Source organism: Sapajus apella, unplaced genomic scaffold, assembly GCF_009761245.1.
Source record: "Sapajus apella isolate SASKATOON/1434 unplaced genomic scaffold, GSC_monkey_1.0 scaffold77, whole genome shotgun sequence".
Lineage (NCBI taxonomy): Eukaryota > Metazoa > Chordata > Mammalia > Primates > Cebidae > Sapajus > Sapajus apella.
Genome location: NW_022437017.1, coordinates 1,530,277 through 1,549,709, shown reverse-complemented (window position 1 = coordinate 1,549,709; position 19,433 = coordinate 1,530,277). Strand labels below are relative to the sequence as shown.

The window sequence follows — 19,433 nt, the reverse complement described above, 5'->3', positions numbered from 1 at the left end:
TTTATTGTACTTTGATTGTAGCTCACTGCAGCCTCGACCTTCTAGACTCAAGCAATCCTCCTGCGTCAGCTTCCCAAGTAACTATAGCTATAGGTGTGCCCCTGTTCGCCCAGTGCTGCACTTTTTTTTTTTGAGATGGAGACTGTCACCCACACTGGAGTGTAGTGGTATGATCTCGGCTCACTGCAACCTCCACATCCCGGGTTCAATCAATTCTCCTGCCTCAGCTTCCTGAGTAGCTAGGACTACAGGCACGTGTCACCATGCCTAGCTAATTTTTGTGTTCTTAGTACAGACTGGGTTTTGCAACAGTAGCCAGGCTGGTCTTGAATTCCCAAGCTCAAGCGATCCTCCCACCTTGGCCTCTCAAAGTGTTGGGATTACAGGCATGAGCCACTGCACCTGGCCATGCACTCCTCTTTAAGCCTTTTCCTATGGCAGAAATAAAATTTGTGACTTTTGCAGAGGGACACCAAGTGCCAAGGTCCACATTCAAAGGATCTAAGTGCCAGGTGCTTGTTGTCTGAACTGTTACCTCACTTTTCCCCTCACTACAGCCTGAGGACACTAGTGTGATGTTGTTAGCCATCACTAACAGCAGGGACACTGAGGCTCAGTACATCACCCAAGGCTGCACCAAGAAAAGAAATTTCAAGTGCTCAAGGGCCAATATGGGGTTGGGGACAACAGGGCAGGGAGGTAACAGGCAGATGGTGATGGGGCCTGGCCAGCTGCAGTGAGGACTTTCGCTTCTGCTCCTAGGGAGGGGAGTCCTGTGAGGCTTTTGAGCAGAGGTGGGACCTGGCCTGACCCCCGTGTTCACAGGTGCCCTCTGGCTGCTGCCTGTTGGGAGGGCTGGCTTGGAGTGAGCAATTGGAAAGAGGCTGGGGCAGGTATTAGAGCCAGAGGGGATGGGGACCTGGAGGCCATGGGGATAAAAGGCAGCGTTCAGAATCAAGATCTGTTTGTGGGGGGCCAGGTGCAGTGGCTCCCACTTGCAATCCCAGCGTTTTGGGAGGCCAAGGTGGGTGGACCACCTGAGATCAGGAGTTTGAAACCAATATGGTGGCCAATATGGTGAAACCCCATCTGTGCCAAAATACAAACATTAGCTAGGTGTGGTGGCGGGCACCTGTAATTCCAGCTACTTGGGAGGCTGAGGCAGGATAATCACTTGAACCCCGGAGGCGGAGGTTGTAGTGATTAGAGATCACACCACTGCACTCCAGCCTGGGCAACGGCTAGACTGTCTCAACAATAAAAAAGTTTGTGGGCAGCACTGGCCATAGGGCAGAGAGATGTGGCCCAGGATGCTGCTCCAAATGGTGGTAGGAAGCTGGAAGGGGGCGGCAGGGGCCAAGGTGGGCATGGGCAGGCAAAATCCGCAAAACCCTAGAAAACGTGACTTGGTTTACAGATCACTACTGCCCTCTGGCGGTGATCAGCTTGGGCAACCCTGCATTCTGGAGGTTCAAAGTAGGAACAGGGTAGTGGGTGGATGAGAACTGAAGGTTGTGGGCTTCTGGGGCCTCTGGAGGAAGATTGTTCCAAGCAGTGGAACAGCATGTGCGAGGCAAGTACCCACAATGGCTGGAGGGCAAAGGACTAGAGTACCAAGACTCAGCTTCCAATATTCCACCAGGTTTCCCTCCCACCCACAAGATATGGGCTGCCTGAACAGCCCTCACAGCAGCCCAGAGAGCATCTGAAATCCTTTATTGGAACATCACTGCTGTTTGCCAAATAAAAGACACAGACAGCAGACAAACAGTGAAAACAGAGCCCAGTGACCAGAGCTGGCCCCTTGGCTGGGGACCCTCCCCTACCTGATGGACCAGCCTGGCGACCTCTGCCCCTCCCCGGACCCCCGGGCCTTTGGCATAATGCTGATGGGGGGCTGCAGGCAGTGAGGCCCCTTGACTCAAAGCAGAGACTTGAATGGGCACTGGAGAGTGGGGACAGTGGGGAGGGCGGGGAGGGTTGGGTGGGCCCCCCAGGCTGGGCCGAGCAGCGCAAGTGGAGGAGGCCAGGAGCAGGGGAGATGGCATCTATCTGTTTGCTGAAAAGGGGCGCATAGGGGCCTGCAAGCAGATGGTGGTGGCAGCTGGGGCAGGTCACACGCTGACATCCTTCTCATCGCCTGTCTTGGGAACAGCTTCCAGCAGCGGGTCCCTGGGACCCGCCTCCTCTCCCTCCTTGGCCTCGCTGGCCTTAGAGTTCGGGACCCAGAGGCCGGAGTCAATGCAACGCTGCATGTGGTACTTTGCGTCCTGCAAGGAGAAGAGCAGGCAGGTGAGGCAGGGCTGCCACCCAGTGGCCTCCCTGTTGTCCCCTGCACATCCCCAAGCTGGCTTCCTGCTCATTTTATTTTACTAATTTATTTATTTAGAGACAGAGTCATGCTCTGTCGCCCAGATTGGAATGTAGTGGTGTGATCTCGGCTCATTGCAACCTCTGCCTTCCAGGTTCAACCAATTCTCCTGCCCCAGCCTCCCGAGTAGCTGGGATTACAGGCACCTGTCACCACGCCTGGCTAATTTTTGTACTTTTAGTAGAGATAGAGTTTTGCCACGTTGGCCAGGCTGCTCTCGAACTCCTGACCTCAGGTGATCTGCCCGCCTCAGCCTCCCAAAGTGCTGCCCAGCTGGAACTTTAAATTTTATTTAACTTTAATTTAAATTTAGATAGTGCAATCTAGAAAAAAAGCCAGCAAATTTTTTTGGTAAAGGGACAGACTAAATATTTCTGTTTCTGCCAGCCATATGGTCTCCGTCACGACTCAACTCTGCTGCGGTAGAGCAAGATCGGTTGTAGGTGATAGGGAAACAATTGAGCATAGCTGCTTTGTTCCAATAAAACTTTATTATAAAAGATAGGCAGTGAGTCCGCGAGCTTCGGATTGCAGGACCTGGTCTAGATGGCTATGCCCATAGAAGCTTCTAGAACCTGAGGTCCAGTCCTGCAACTAGACCCATTTTACAGATGAGAAAACCAGTGTGGCCAACCAGTGAGCCAAGTGGTAGGAACAGCGTTAAAGTGTGTCCTACTTAGATTCAAACTCTATTACCATTTCCAAAATTACAGCCAGTGAGACCCTGTCTCTATAAAAACATATTTTTTTAAAAAATTAGCCAGGTGTCATGGTGTCAGCCTATAATCCCAGCTACTTGGGGAGGCTGAAGTGGGAGGATCACTTGAGCCTAGGAGGTCAAAGTTGCAGTCAGGGTAAGAGAGGAAGACCCTGTCTCTCAAGAACAAGCAGTCAAAATCCAATTAACATCCAGCATTTACCAGTCCCTGCCATGTGCTCAGCTCCCTTCCCCAAACACTTTGTGGGCTGATACTGACAGAAAACATGGTTTGGATAAGGAAACTGAGGCCAGACACCGTCACAGTTAACAGTGACTGTCAGTCACGAGGGACACGGGCTGAAAGCTCAGCAATCATCTGTTGGATGTTGGGATACAGTAGGTGCTCAATAAATGTGGGCGTATGCCAAGGTGACACAACCCCCCGACTTCTTGGAGAAGCCTCGGAGGAGCACTTTCACCAGCCAGCTTCAGAGACGCAGGGGTCGGGGGAAGACATGTGGCCTGCTGAAAAGGCATGGAAGGCAAGGGTTACTCACGGTGGGGTCCATTTTGCTGATGGCATCTTGCAGCATCTGCACATCCTTCACATCGAAGCACTTCTGGAGTTCCTGGGGGTGCAGAGGAGCTGGGGTCAGGGGCTGGGTCCCTGTGGCCCTGGGGGTCTTGCTCAGGGCCCTCCTGCTGCCCACCTGGCCCGGGGAACCGCACCTCGGGGAGGGACTCGTAGACCTCAACAGGGTCCAGGCCGCCAGGGCCGAGTCGCTTCTTGCGCTCCTCCTCCTCGTACTCCTTCATGGCCTTCTCAATGCGCAGCTTGGCACGGCCTCGCACACGCTCCTTGAAGGCTTCCAGCTCGTCGTTGAAGCCCTCCATGTACTGGCGATCGGCTGTCTATGGGGGTTGGGCAGTGTTCACTGGACCCAGCCCAATGCTCAGAAGGGACTGGGGAGCCCAGGACCCTCCAGCTGCAGCTCCTCAGAGGCGCCTCAGAGGCGTCCCAAGTCTGTTCCTGACATACATGAGGGGGTCCCTAAGGCTTGGGCTCCCCCAGCCAGGGACCTCATCTGGCATTTGCTAAAGACCACCTGCTTGGGAGCCCTGCTTTACCGCAGATGTGCGACACTCACGTCCTCAGTGTCCCTGCATAGGCGCCTCTAACTTAACATAGCCACCTCCCAGCCTCCCAGTGTCCCTGCAGCCTGCCTTGTCCTTGGTCTCCCCAGTCTCGGTAAGAGTAGCCCTGTTCCTGCAGGTGCGCAGGTTAAAAACTCTAGAGGCTGGCAGGTGCCTGTAACCCCAGCTACTCGGAAGGTGGAGGCATGAGAATCACTTGAACCGGGGAGGCAGAGGTTGCACTGAGCTGAGATTGAGCAACTGCATTCCAGCCTGGGTGATAGAGCAAGATTTTGTCTCAAAAAAAAAAAAAACCTCAAAACCCTAGAGACACCCATATTACTCCCATATCCACATGGGGATCTTCAGCACATCCTACTGCCCCCAGTTTTTTTTTTTTTTTTTTTTAAATGCGGTTTTGCTCTGTCACCCAGGCTAGAATGCAGTGGCACACCATAGCTTACAAACTTCTGAGCTCAAGTGGTCCTCTGCCTCAGGCTCCCAAATAGCCGAGACTACAGTACTCAGCCACCAAGCCTGGCCTGACGTCCACTTTTAAATTCTGGCAGGATCGGCCCAGCTCTCTCCCCTCCCTGGCCCCGCCATCTCCTAACTAGGATGCTGTGATTGGAGGGGTTTGAGTCCCTGTGGACAGGAGTCGGCCTTGCCCAGAGCACTGTGGGCTGGTCCCCTGAGGAGGGGGCCTCTGGCCACCTAGCAGCTCAGGGCCCCTACCTTAATCTTAGTGAAGAACTGCCGGAAGCAGGCCCGGGGGTCCACCTTCAGGCTCTTGGCCAGCTCCAGTATAAACTGCATGACGATTGTCTGGTGGGCCACCTGCTCCATGAGCGCACATTTCTGCCAGGGACAACAGGCAGTGTCACCAAGTGGCGGTGAGTGGCAGCGCATTTTCACAGCCCTGGGGAAAGCTCCACTCACCTCCTCCACCTCTAGGTCAATGCACCAGATGACCAGGTAATTGGCCGTCTCCTCACACACCAGGTGGACATTGTCCGACAGGTACTTTTGACTGTCATCCCAGCGGCGGAGCATGCCTGTGGGAAGATGCTGGCAAGGTGCTGGAGGGCCCTGGAGACAAAGGGCCTGCCCTGACCTGGCTCCCCCATAACCCACACGCCCCACTCACCAAAGTGCTTGATCTGTTTCTCATACTTTTCCACGAAGGTCTTGTGTTTCTGCTCCCTCACCTCCTCTGAGTCCTCCTCTGCCTTCTCAGGCTTGGTATTGACCATGCTCTGTGGTAGGGTGAGAAGGGGAGTGGGCTGGGGCAAGGCTGCAGAGCGCCTCGAGCGCGGCCGGGCGGGCCGTGGCCGCAGCGCCCATCCCATCCACGGCGGAGGTGGTGACGAAGCCATGAGCATCAAGGTGGCGGGAGCGTGGGCATGGGCCTTGGGGCAGATCAGAGGAGGGGACCGGTGGGGTGTTTCATCCGCCTGTCCCCCCAAACCTGTCCCCCCTCCCCACGTGGCCCCCCCAACCCCCACACCACACTTCAATTTCACCACCAGGGTCCTCCCCTGACTTGGCATTGGGTGCGCATGCGTCCTAGCTGCACGCTCACTGGCTGCGCACGCGCACTGCCCGCCCCGCCCGCCCCGCACACCTTGCTGAAGCCATCTTTGCTGAGCGTGTCCACGTTCCAGGGCATGCTCTTTTCCTTCTTGCGCATCTCCTCCAGCTTCTGCTCCCAGCTTCGCTCCTCCTTGCGCAGCTGCTGCGCTTCAGCCTGCAGCCGCTCCAGCTCTGCCTTGCCACCCTCGGCCACCTCCAGCTCCTTCAGCTTCCTCTGGCACTCGGCCACCTTGCGCTTGCACTCGCGGCAGCCCCTGTCCAGTTCCTCCTTCTCCTTCTGGAACTGCTCCATGCGCTCCACCCGGGCCTGCGGGCGGGAACGGCCTGTCACTCTGAGGAGCGGCCTGCCCCTTACCCCCAGCCCCATACTCAACCCCTGCACCTGAGATAGCCCCGCGAAAAAGTCTGCATCCACCTCCAGTGCCCTGGTCTCCCAACTTCCGTCCTTGCCCCGACAGGTTCCAGTGCACACCCAAGCGGGGTCAGGTTCCTCCATCCTCTGCTGAGAACCCTGGCGGCTCCCATTTCACTCAGAGCAAAGCCCAAGTCGTCACTACAGCCTATGTGGGCCTGCACAATCTACCCTGTCAATCCTCCTTCCATCCACACTGGCCCCTCACTTTTCTCATCTTTTCTTGAGCCCTTTTTTTTAAAGATAGGGTCTCTTTCTGTCGTCCAGGTTGGAGTGCAGTGACCGGAAGATGACTCACTGCAGCCTCGACCTCCCTGGGCTTAGGTGATCCTCCCACCTCAGCCTCCTGAGTAGCTGGGACTACAGGTATGCACCACCACGCACAGCTAATTTTTGTATTTTCAGTAAAGACGGGGTTTCACCACGTTGCCCAGCCTGGTCTTAAAGTCCTGGATTCAAGCAATCCTTCTACCTTGGCCTCCCAAAGTGCTGGGACTACAGGCAGGAGCCACTGCATTCTGCGGAGCCAACTTCTTTCTTGAACCTTAAGACCTTCCCACTGACTGTTCCTACTACCTGGAGTGCTTTTCCCTCAGATCCCGCCACAGCTGACTCCATGGCACCCTAGCCATCTGGGCTCCATGTTGCCTTAGCGAGGACCCCTTCCCCAGCCACCTTCCTGATGATGACAACCTCCCCCCACCCCTGCCTGGCATTCCCTGCCTCCTCAGCACCAGCCACCGCTAACATCATATGACAATTGTTTATCATGTTCTGCGTACTGCCCCCAAGCCCTCCTCTATACATGTGGGAATGTGTTCACCACTTTGTCCCCAGAGCCAGGAACTTGGCCTGGTACAAAGCAGGGACTCAGCACATGCTTGTTTTTTTGTTTTTGCTTTTGTTTGGTTTTGTTTGAACAACGTCTCGTTGTCATGCAGACTAGAGTGCAGGGTGTGACCATGGCTCACTGCAGCCTCGAGCTCCTAGGCTCAAGCAATCCTCCTGCCTCAACCTCCCAAGTAGATGGGACTACAGGTGCACACCACCCTGCCTAGCTAATTTTTTATTTTTTATAGAGATGGCATCTTGCCATGTGGCCCAGGCTGGTCTCAAACTCCTGTGCTCAAGCCATCCACCTGCCTCGGCCTCCCAAAGTGCTGAAATTATAGGTGTGAACCACTGTGCCCAGCCAGGAAATGCTTGTTGAGTGAATAAGTAATGAGATGCCCAGTGGAGGCCTAAACACTGTCTCCAGCTGTCAGCCTTCGCCTCCAACCTGGAGCCACCCTCACTCACACTTGGTCCCCTTCCCTGCTCCTCCCCCTACCCCCATCAAGCTGCTTCTGCCTGGTGTCCCTACAGGCATCTCTAACTCCATGCCCAAAACTGAACTATCTTTCCTCCTCAGAACCAGGTCCTCTGCAGTATTCTCCCTCAACAAAGGCCCTGCCTCTCTTCCCTTCTTCTTTCTTTCTTTCTTTTTTTTTTTTTTTTTTGTGAGACAGAGTTTCGCTCTTGTTGCCAGGCTCGAGTGCAATGGCGCCATCTTGGCTGACTGTAACCTCCGCCTCCGGGTTCAAACGATTCTCCTGCCTCAGCTTCCCAAGTAGCTGAGATTACAGGCATATGCCACTACTCCCAGCTAATTTTGTATTTTTAGTAGAGATGAGGTTTCACCATATTGGTCAGGCTGGTCTTGAACTCCTGACCTCAAGTGATCCACCCACCTGGGCCTCCCAAAGTGTTGGGATTACAGGCATGATTACAGGCATCTAGAATGCACCCGGCCCCCTTCTGGATGTTTATTTGGTCTACCCATAGCCTTGCCCCAGGATCACTGTCAAGGACCCCTTGGCTCTATCTCCAGCCCAGCGTGCCCTGCTGAGACCCAGCTTGGTGTCCAACTGCTTCCCGCGTATTCCAGCCCCAGGCACCTCCTCTTTCTGCTGATAATAGTGCCTCACTCCCTATCTCGCTCAGACCTCCACCTGGGCCCCATTGGATTGTTCAGGCCTCTCCTGAGACCCCTGCGTGCTCCACCATCATCTCTCCTGACTCTCAGTGCAGCCTGCTCTACCCAGAGCCACTAATCAAACCCTGAAATGTACCATCATCTCCGATCACTGTCATTCCCCAATCCAGGCACAGCTGCCGCCAGAGAGGCCTGTGAAGCCAGTGCATCACCACAGCCCTCCCCACTACCACACCTTGGGGGGCTCTGAATTCAGATGGGACTCCTGATCCCTGCATCCTGGTCCTGGGTCCCAGGCAGATGCTGGCCCTCATGGTTCCCCAAAAGCACAGGCTCTGTCTTGCCTCTTGGCCTCTGCGGTCCCCTTACCTGCTTTGCACCCAAACCTCAGCTTCAACAGAACCTTCCCCAAATATCCCCTGGCTGGGGCACCACTGATCCCCCAAAGGACCAACTGTGACCATCTGGTGATATGGTGAGGGTTCTGGAGGACAGCCTTGGGACACAAGCCCTGGGGTCCTCGCCCACAGCCACCATGTACTGGCTCAGTGCCCCTGGGCCATCTCCTAACTTTCTGGAACCTCGGTTTTCTCATCTGTCAAACAGTCAACAATGCTGACGGCACAAGCTTATATTGGAAGAGACAAAGGAGATCATTAAAGTCAAATGTCCAGAGCCATTCGGGCCCTGGGCACGCACCCTTCTTGTGCTGGCCAGGGTCATTACCATCTGTGCAAAGAGGCAATCTCTCTCTCTCTCTCTCTCTCTCTCCCCTCTCTCTCTCCCTCTCTTTCCTCTCTTTCTCTCTCTGGGGACTATTCTGGGGCTTAAAAAAGGAAATGTCCTTCAAATGCTTAGCTTGATTTCTGGCCCAGAGTACATGCTCAATAACTGGAAGTGATTGTTACTACGAGGTCACAGCACCCAGCTCTGCCACTGACAGGAGATGGAACTTTGGCAATGTCACTGAAACCTTTCCTGGCCTGGGTCTTCCTCTCTGTGAAATGGAGTCTCCCAGGATCGCTGTGAGGATTGAATGAGTAACTCTATGGAACATGCTTCCAACACAGCCCTTGGTAGGTGAGTCCCACTGTTACCATCTCCGTCCTTGTCGCCGCCACCCAAATGGTCTGCTGACTCATTTCTGTGCCTTGTATGAGGCTGTGTCCCCAAGTTCTAGGGCAAGGCCAGGCAGAGCTGGCCCCTATTCTAATACCAAAGGGGACTGACACAGCCAGCATGAGCCTCAGTTTCCCCCATAAGGATAAGGGGTCAAGAAGGCCTACATGCTTGGAAAAAAAAAAAAAAATTGAAGGTGAACCCCTGTTTGTTGCCTTGAAAAAAAAAAAAGCGGCCAGGTGTGGCGGCTCACTCCTGTAATCCAAGCACTTTGGAGGCCAAGGCGGGTGGATCACCTGAGGTTGGGAGTTCAAGACCAGCCTGACCAAAACGGTGAAACCCCGTCTTAAAAAAAAAAAAAAAAAAAAAGGCCTACATGACTGGGAGTGGTGGCTCAAGCCTATAATCCCAGGACTTAGGGAGGCCGAGGCAAGTGGATCACCTAACATCAGGAGTTTCAAACCAACTTGGTCAACATGGCGAAACCCCATCTCTACTAAAAATACAAAAATTAGCTGAGCATGGTGATGGGTGCCTACAATCCCAGCTACTGAGGCAGGAGAATTGTTTGAACCCGAGAAGCAGAAGTAGAAGTGAGCCAAGATCACGCCACTGCACTCCAGCCTGGGCAACAGTGTGAGAGCTTGTCTCAAAAAAAAAAAAAAAAAAAAAAAAAAAAAAAGGCTACACCTCATGAGATAAGAAAGAGCAGCTGCAGGCCGGGCACAGTGGCACATGCCTCTGATACCAGGACTTGGGAGGCTGAGGTGGGAAGACCTCTTGAGCTCAGGAATTTGAGACCAGCCTGGGCAATATAGTGAGACTCCATCTCTTGGCGGGATTTGCAGTGGGAAGCGGGGAAAATCTACGTGCCTTGGCACGCGGCACTCTCTGCCCGAGGTCCGGGGACTTTCCCCTAGGCAAGGATCAGAGGAACAAGTCCCCAGTGTGTAGCCTAGGATACAGGCCTTCAGCACGCCGTATGAGACTCCATCTCTTAAAAAAAAAAAAAAAAAAAAAAAAAAAAAGTTGCTCGGTGCAATGGCTCACACCTATAATCCCAGCACTGTGGGAGGCCAAGGCGTGCAGATCACAAGGTCAAGGGATCAAGATCATCCTAGCCAACAGGGTGAAACCCCGTCTCTACTAAAAATGCAAAAATTAGCCAGGTGTGGTGGCATGCGCCAGTAATCCCAGCTACTCGGGAGGCTGAGGCAGGATAATCGCTTGAACCCATGAGGTGGAGGTTGCAGTGAGCTGAGATTGCACCACTGAACTCCAGCTCAGCGACAGAGCAAGACTCTGTCTCAAAAACAAAACAAAACAAACCCACAAAAATTAGCGAGGCATGGTGGCATGCGCCTATATTCCAAGCTACTTGGTAGGCTGAGTCAGGAGAACTGCTTGAACGTGGGAGGCGAAGGTTGTGGTCAGCCAAGATGGCACCACTATACTTCAGCCTGGGCAACAGAGCAAGACTCCATCTCAAAAAAAAAAAAGCAGCTTGTGGCCTCTGCACCTCCCTTTCTCCACGATGGGCCTGTGTCACCCTGGAGCCTGCCCGCCACCCTGCAAGCCACTGCTGGGCAGCCACCACTCTCCCCAATGTCCTCTAAGCAGCCGCCAGGGAGGCCACAGCTAAAAAAGGCCTCTTGGAGTTGGTGAGGACGGCAGCCTGCCCAGCCTGGCTTTACACCTCCCATTCGGGAGAGGCTGTAGCAGGCTGGGCATGGGAGAAGCCACCTCAGTAAGCAGGGCCCACAGGTGTCACTACCCTCCTGCCTTACAGTTAGGGAAACTGAGGCTCACAGAATCTCAATGTTATACAACTCATTAGAAGAAAACACTAACAGCAGCTGTCTCTGGGCAGGAGAGTCAGCTAGCTGGGGCTGGGAAAAAGGACTCATTTGTCCCTTTCTGGAACCTTTGGGATTTTTTTTTTTTTTGGAGACGGAGTTTCACTCATGTTACCCAGGCTGGAGTGCAATGGCACGATCTCAGCTCACCGCGACCTCCGCCTCCTGGGTTCAGGCAATTCTCCTGCCTCAGCCTCCTGAGTAGCTGGGATTACAGGCACGCACCACCATGCCCAGCTAATTTTTTGTATTTTTAGTAGAGACGGGGTTTCACCATGTTGACCAGGATGGTCTCAATCTCTTGACCTCGTGATCCACCCGCCTCGGCCTCCCAAAGTGCTGGGATTACAGGCTTGAGCCACCGCGCCAGGCCCTGGGATTTTTTTTTAAGAGACAAGGTCTTAGGTCGGGCTTGGTGGCTCACACCTATAATCCCAGCACTTTGTGAGGCTGAGGTGGGTGGACTGCCTGAGCTCAGGAATTTGAAACCAGCCTGGGCAACATGATGAAACCCTGTCTCTACCAAAACGTACAAAAATTAGCTGGGCATGGTGGTGTGCACCTGTGGTCCCAGCTACTCAGGAGGCAGAGGTAGGAGGATCACTTGAGCCTGGGAGGTGGAAGTTGCAGTGAGCCAAGGTGGTGCCACTGCACTCCAGCCTGGGTGACACAGCAAGACTGTGTCTGTGGGGGAAAAAAAAAAAAAATTGAAAAAAAAAAAAAAAAAAAAAAAAAAAAAAGACAAGGCCTTGCTATGTTGTTCAGGATGGACTCGAACTGCTGGGTTCCAGTGATCCTTCTGCCTCAGCCTCTGAGTAGCTGGGACTATAGGCATGCAACACCACATTGGACTACAGAATTTTTTAATGACAAGCAAGAATTATTTAAATGATGATGATAATAGCTACTGCCCCAAAAGTATTACAAATATTAAATGAATAAGGTCACCCTTACAACAACCCTGTGAGGTGGACATCATTCAGATCTCAGGTGGGAAACTGAGGCACAGTGCTCAAACAATTCCCTGGCAGTCACCAGCAGGTGAGTGATACAGACAGAGCCAAAATTTGAATCTAGTCAGGCCTGTGCTCAGAACCACAATGATCTTTCCTTCCCCTCCACAATGCTTCCTTCCAGACCTGCCCCAAGTTTTCCTGACCCAGTCTTAATTCATTATTAACAAAGATCTCACAAGAAGTGGGGCCATATTATCCCAGGTTTTACACGGGCTCAAAGGGGTTTCTTCTGAGTCTTGCCGAATCAAAGGAATAAGCAGCAAGGGGCAGGGCTGGGACTGGAACCCAAGCTTGCCTGTCCTTGAACCTGTGCTGGAGACGATGAAACCCCCTGCCTCCCTTACGCGCCACTACAGCCACCGGGTTCTCAGCGGCAGGACAGGGAAAGCTCTGTGCCAGAGGGAGGAGGGTGTGGCAGGTACACTACACTGCAGGAGGGGGCCCTCCCACCCAGCAGGACCAAACCATTCTCCACAGTAGTAAAGATTAACCTCTTTATGTGACAGAAATAGGTCTTCCCAAGAATAGTCTTTGGAGCTTTGCAGAAGTTTTAAATATTTCATAATAAAATGTTACACACAGCAAGAAATAGAAGCGCTAGAACTTTCTTCCCACACTCCAGTGGCTCGCTTGGCAGGTACACTACCCAGGAGACTCAGGATTTAAGGAATAGGTCTGGAGGTAGGACTGGGAGCCAGATGAAGAAACTAATGTCGTATTCCGGTGTATTCTGGAAGGATGGAGAAGGGACCTTCTAGTTGTTTCTGGATAAATGATGGGGAGTTGGCCTATGGGAGGATGGGGTAAGAGATCCTCACCAGAAGGTTCTGAGAGATATATGCCTCTAGTTTAAGAGTACAACATGGCTAGGTGCAGTGGCTCACGCCTGTAATCCCAGTACTTTGGGAGGCTGAGGCAGGTGGATCACCTGAGGTAGGAAGTTCAAGATCAGCCTGACCAACATAGAGAAACCCCCTCTCTACTAAAAATACAAAATGAGCCTCTCGTGGTGGCGCATGCCTGTAATCCCAGCTACTCAAGAGACTGAGGCAGAAGAATCGCTTGAACCCGGGAGGCGGAGGATGCAGTGAGCTAAGATAGCGCCATTGCACTCCAGCCTGGGTGACAAGAGAGAAACTCTGTCTCAAAAAAAAAAAGAGTACAACAGACACTGGTAAGTGGATGCAGGCACTCTGATTTGGAGGAGCAAGAGGTTAAACCTTTAAGTCTTAGTCACCTCATTGGCTTGTGAGCACTGAGAGGGTGGCAGGATATGGATCACTCAGGGATTCTGGGGTCTGGATTTGGGGGTTCTGTTGTGGGCAGACAGACGGAAGGGTTAGTGAATTTAGAATCAGACGAGGAGACTCCCTGGATAAGAGCAGGGCCAATTTAGATAGCAGAGAGTAGCTCATCAGGCTGGGGACACGAGGTGGGGTGGGTTTGGGATCCTGGGCTTGAGTTAGGGGAAAGTTTCCAATGCTGGCGAAGCTCATGCAGGAAGCCAGTCTGGGAGGTGGGTGGTGACAGAGTCGGCAATACCAAGTAGGGGCAGGGGCCTCTGGCTGGACGGGAAGCCACGTGGGCAGGATTTCCTGGTATAATGGGAAATGCCTCTACCAGAGGCCAAAGGAGAGGCTGGAATGTGAGGCTCCATCGGGGTGGAGCTGGTAGTTAGATCCAGAGGGGAACCAGGTTCCAAAACCCAAGTCCTCGGTGAGACTAAGGACCCTGAGGGGGCAAGGGTCTACACTCTGGGAAGGGGGTCCTGGGTGTGGGCAGAAGTCCCAGGCCAGGAACAAGAATATCAGGGTAGCATAGAGTTCCTTGTTCTGTTTAGAAAATGAGTGGTGACTCCGGATCTGAATGGGAACCTGGGATCAAGATCCCAGGAAGTAGATCCCAGGACAGACCAAAGTATTGGGGTTTCAAACTGTAGGGGTGGGGGAGGGGGCGATGGGAGATTCCAGATAGGAAGTGGATACCCGAATAGGATCAGGATCATCCAGAAGAATTTGGGGTCCAAACCTCGAGGGTGAAAACGTTAGGTCCCAGACAGAGTTAGGGAGATCCCCCCAAGACTGGTCTAGGGGAGTCTAGACTATGAAGAACTTCTATGGGGTGAATAGGGAATCCCACGAAAAAATCGGAGCGTGGGGGTGAGGGGTGGTGGAGATCCCGGGCAGGGACTCAGGGTCCCCGTGGTACTGGGGTCCCGGAGTTTAATCGAGCCTTCTGAAAGTCCAGACTGTGGGGGTGAGAATCCTAGGTGTGAACAGCGGGGTCCCTGGGCAGTATCGGGGATCACAACTCTGGGGATCACAACTTCCCCCGGAGTGGGAAAAGGAATGGGCGCGCGCGCCTTACCTGGTGCCGCCAACGGAAGAGGCTGGCCGTGTCGATGTTGGGGTGCGTCTCATCTTCATCATCAGACACCTCAATGTGGTCCCACACACTGTAGTCCACCATCTTGCCTCGGCGGCCCAGCCCGCTCCGGCTCGGGTGGTGGCGGTGGCGGCAGCGCTGGAGACTCGGTGAGCGGAGCCCCGCCCCTTCCGCTTCCGCCCGACTGCGGGAAACCCCGCCCTCTCAGACGTCACATCCTTAGTAACCGCGGCAGCGGCACTGGCTACAGAGCCTGCCTTAAAGGACCCTGCGCAAGTGTTCCGGACCCCTGGAGTTCCCTCAGAGGACTACCTCTTTGGGCGCCAGGTCTCAGCTAGGCCTCCTCGGGATGGGGGCATACGTGTGGGCGCTACAACTCCAAGCCCCCCTTATCTCCCGCCGCCCCGCGGTGGGCGTTTGGGGCGGCAGCGAGGGGACGGTTGATGAGGCAGAGAGAACTGTCCCCTCAGCCACGCCGCAGTGACGTCTGCAAGGGGTAGGGACATGGGGGAAGGCTTTCCCCCCGCCCCTCGTAAACGGGGACCTAAGCCTGCGCTTGAGAGGGGCGCTTGATGACTCTGACTTTCTCAGTTCGAGGACTGACCTGCCCTGGGGGTGTCTAAATCGAGGGCGGTATGGCCCTCCCCTTGCGGGGTTAAACGTGGAGTGGAGATTGTGGCCATGCCTTGGGAACTGGGGTTTCCCCGCCTCGGACAACAGCCTTCTCCTCGTCCTCCAGCTCCTGCCATTCGCAGCGAGGACTCGCGCGCGCGCACACACACACAATCACCGGCAGACCCCCAGCGGGTCTCGGCTCCCCTCCCCGCGAGGCCGCTGGGTGTCGCTAGAGTCTAGCCCGCAGCGCGTACTCCTGGCCCCGCGCTTGGTGGGGGGGGATCGCGGAGGGGTGAAAGGGGGCTTTCCTTGTCGTCACAGTCTAGGGCCACGCGTAGCCCCTCCCCGTTCGTCTGGGGGTCCCCTTCCTCCGCCGGGGCTCTAAGGACTCCATTACTCTAAGCATGCCGGGTCCCAGCCTCACACTTCCATGCATCCCAATCCACGCTTTGATACCGGGATAATAGGCCGTGTTGCAGCCTCGGGCCAGGATTATCTCAGATTAACGGATGCTGCGTCGTGGGGAAGGCTGGATAGGAGGAGCTCCAGCCACCCGGGTGAAGGGCGCCTCTTCCTAGTCTCCCCTGGAGCAGACGTTGGAGGCGCGGCCTGGAGAGAGCGAGCGAAGGTCTCCAGATGGGGGGGGATTTCCCGGTGCATTGAGTAGGAGGGGCCATTGGACAAAAACGCCCTCCGGCTGCCGCCCCTCCCCCTCGCGCTTCATTCAAACCCGCGAGTGGGCGGGCAGCAGCGGGGGAGTCCCCCTCTCCTCCCCCTCCCTCTTCCCCTCCACCCTGGCAGTCCAGCACATCAGAGGCCGTCACAGCTCGAGCACGCGCGCTCACGGACCCACACCCCGGCGGCTCTCACAATCGCGCACACACATACACACACACACCAGCAAACAAAGGGTCTGGACACCCCCGTCCCCTCCTGCCCCCCAGGCCGGAGAGGGCAGGGCATCCCCTCCCCAGCCCCCCCGCAAGGTAAGCTTGGGGCTGCGAGCTGCGGTGGGGAGGGGGACCCAGTGCCATGGAGGGAGGGAGCCAGGACGGTAGGGGGTTCCCCGGCTCCGCAGGAAAGCCGTCCTCCCACCCCCACCGTACGCCCTGTAGGGCTTCGGCCCGGTCATCAGGCTGTGGGTGTTTGGAGAGAATCCCAGATGTCGCGGATTCCCGGATATGTGCGGGGTCTCTCTTCCCGGCTTTGGAACCTGGAGCTGCCCAGCTTCAGCAAAACAGGGTCCCCGGTGCCTCAGCTTCCAGAACTGGGGACAGGGCGCCGGAAGCGTCCCCATCAACGCCAAGCATTTCATAATTTGCCCGCACAGCACCTCCAGCCCTGGGGACTGAGAAGGAGAGACACCCCTAAGTTGCTTTGTACTGTCCCTCTGTCCCCGGTCCCCACCCACCCCCATCTGTGCAAACCCTGCTGTGTCTCTTCTGCCTGTGGGGTGGGGGGGGTAGAGGAAATTGGGAACGCTTTTTGGGGCCACCCTTGCTGCTTCTGCTACATCCCATAGCCACGTACCACTGAGCTGCGGGCCCGGCAGGCGGCTTTCCCTTCCTGAGTCTCAATTTCCTCATCTGTAAAGTGGGTAATGACACACACCTAGGATTCCGAGATCTCTTGAGCACAGAACCTACTTTTGCGCCATCATTTTATTTATTAGCTCATTTTACGTCTGTTTTCCAAGTACCTACTATGTGCTGGGCACTGTGGCCAGGCTTTGGGGCAGCAGCAACCTACAAACCCAGCAGGGGTCCCTGCTCCTGGCTGGTGAGGAAGCAGGACCCCTGTATAAATAGACAGATCCCCGAGGGTGATTTCAGACTATGAAGACTAAAATTCTGTCCTCAGACTCAGAGAGACTAGGGAGAAAGGCACTCAAGATTAAAGGAGGGGCAGGCCACAGTGGCTGACGCCTGTAATCCCAGCACTTCAGGAGGCTGAGGCAGGCAGATCACTTGAGGTCAGGAGTTGGAGACCAGCCTGGCCAACATGGTAAAATCCCATCTCTACCAAAAATACAAAAATTAGGTGGGCGTGGTGGTGCGCCCCTGTAATCCCAGCTACCCAGTAGGCTGAGGCAGGAGAATTGCTTAAACTGGGGAGAAGGAGGTTGCAGTGAGCCAAAATCATGCCACTGCACTCCAGCTTGGGCGACAGAGCAAGACTCTGCCTCAAAAAGAGAGAGAGAGAGAGAGGGAGGGAGGGAAGGAGGGAGGGAGGGAGGGAGGGAAAGAAAGACAGAAAGACAACATTAAATGAGCTTTCTGGATTCTGCCTGCCTTCTTTCTTGGGTCTGAGCTCCAGGAGGGCAGGGTCAGGTCTAGAATAGTGCCTGGCACACAGTAGGTGTTCAATAAAAGTTGAATGAGCCTGGCATTGTAGTGTGAGCCTGTAGTCCCAGCTACTCAGGAGGCTGGCTGGAGGATCCCAGCAACACCCGTCTGTAAAAAAAAAATAAAAACAAAAATAAATCCTTCACTGGGCCTGGTGGCACACACCTGTAGTCCCAGCTCCTCAGAATTGCTTGAACCTGGGAGTCAGAGGTTGCAATGAGCTGATACGGTGCCATTGCACTCCAGTCTGGGTGACAAGAGCAAAACTCCATCTCAAAAAAAAAAAAAAAAATCTTAAATGAATTAAAGAGGGGATTAGATGTAACACTAGATTCTAGAACTGTAGATTAGGAAGAAGGCTTAGTATAAACCAGTCCACCACCACCTCCCCCTTGAATTTGATACAAGAGACAGTGAGTCTCAGAATGTCAACATTTCTACAAAATCAAAGATGGGCCCTGCACAGGGGCTCACGTCTGTAATCCCAGATGTTTGGGAGGCTGGGGTGGGAGCATCGCCTGAGCCCAGGAAATCAGGGCTGCAGGGAGCCATGATCATGTCACTGCACTTCAGCCTGGGAGACAGAGTGAGACTGTCTCACCAAAAAAAAAAAAAAAAAAAAGGAGATGGTGAAAGCAAGGGTTGTGCACAGCTGGGGACAGAGACCAGAACCGAGCACTCGGTCCTCTAGGAACTCATGGTGTCCTGCCAGTGCCCACCTTTTCCCACATAGCATATAGACACAGCACTGCATTCATCTATTCAATATTTATTCAGCACCTACTATGTACCAGGTGCCAGGGACACAGCAACAAACAGAACAAAACCCCTTGCCCCAGAGGAGCTGACTTTTAGTGGAGGAAACTGAAACAAAATACCATGATCAAAAAGATACAGCTACACACTGTGACTAGGATACTGATGGAAATAGAGGGCGTGGCTGGTATTTAGAAAGACAGCCTGGAGGAGTTGAATTCAGCGCACACACACTCAAACCCAGACAAACGTAATCCCACTAACACTCATCACGGATGAGCGGCTGTCAAAAAGTCTGAACAATGCCCTGAGGCCCCATGGGTACTGAGTGACTGAGCAGAGATTTAAACCTGGAACCTGCATTTCTTTTTCTTTCTTTTCTTTTTTTTTTTTTTTTTGAGGCAGAGTTTCGCTCTTGTTAACCAGGCTGGAGGGCAATGGCGCGATCTCGGCTCACCGCAACCTCCGCCTCCTGGGTTCAGGCAATTCTTCTGCCTCAGCCTCCTGAGTAGCTGGGATTACAGGCACACACCACCATGCCCAGCTAATTTTTTATAGTTTTTAGTAGAGACGGGGTTTCACCATGTTGACCAGGATGGTCTCGATCTCTTGACCTCGTGATCCACCCACCTCGGCCTCCCAAAGTGCTGGGATTACAGGCGTGGGCCACTGCGCCCGGCCCTTTCTTGTTTTTTTTTTGAGACAGAGCCTTGCTCTGCCATGCACTCGCTGGAGTGGGGTGGCTCTATCTCGGCTCACTGCAACCTCCGCCTCCCGGGTTCAAGTGATTCTCCCGACTCAGTCTCCTGATTAGCTGGGCTTACAGGTATGCACCACCATGCCCACATGATTTTTTGTATTTTTAGTAGAGACAGGGTTTCACCACATTGGCCAGGCTGGTCAAGAACTCCCAAACTCAGGTGATCCAACCACCTTGGCCTCCCTAAATGCTGGGATTACAGGCATAAGCCACTGCTCCCACTTTTCTTTTTTCTTTTTTTTTTTTTTTTTGGGACGGAGTTTCGCTCTTGTTACCCAGGCTGGAGTGCAATGGCGCGACCTTGGCTCACCGCAACCTCCGCCTCCTGGGTTCAGGCAATTCTCCTGCCCCAGCCTCCTGAGTAGCTGGGATTACAGGCACGTACCACCATGCCCA

The 19,433-nt window shown here is 54.1% G+C and overlaps 1 protein-coding gene across 1 annotated transcript; it reads right to left on the bottom strand.

Annotated features, from left to right (window-relative positions):
• Positions 1 to 1,699: 1,699 nt before the first annotated feature.
• On the bottom strand, positions 1,700 to 14,761 carry CDC37 (cell division cycle 37). The gene is made up of 8 exons (XM_032251809.1): positions 14,544 to 14,761; positions 5,830 to 6,105; positions 5,353 to 5,461; positions 5,145 to 5,260; positions 4,941 to 5,063; positions 3,801 to 3,983; positions 3,629 to 3,700; positions 1,700 to 2,270 (listed from the first exon to the last, which is right to left on the bottom strand). The coding sequence occupies exons 1-8, from the start codon at positions 14,643 to 14,645 to the stop codon at positions 2,115 to 2,117; spliced, it is 1,137 nt and encodes a 378-aa protein (XP_032107700.1). The 5' UTR covers positions 14,646 to 14,761; the 3' UTR covers positions 1,700 to 2,114.
• Between the last annotated feature and the right edge of the window lie 4,672 nt (positions 14,762 to 19,433).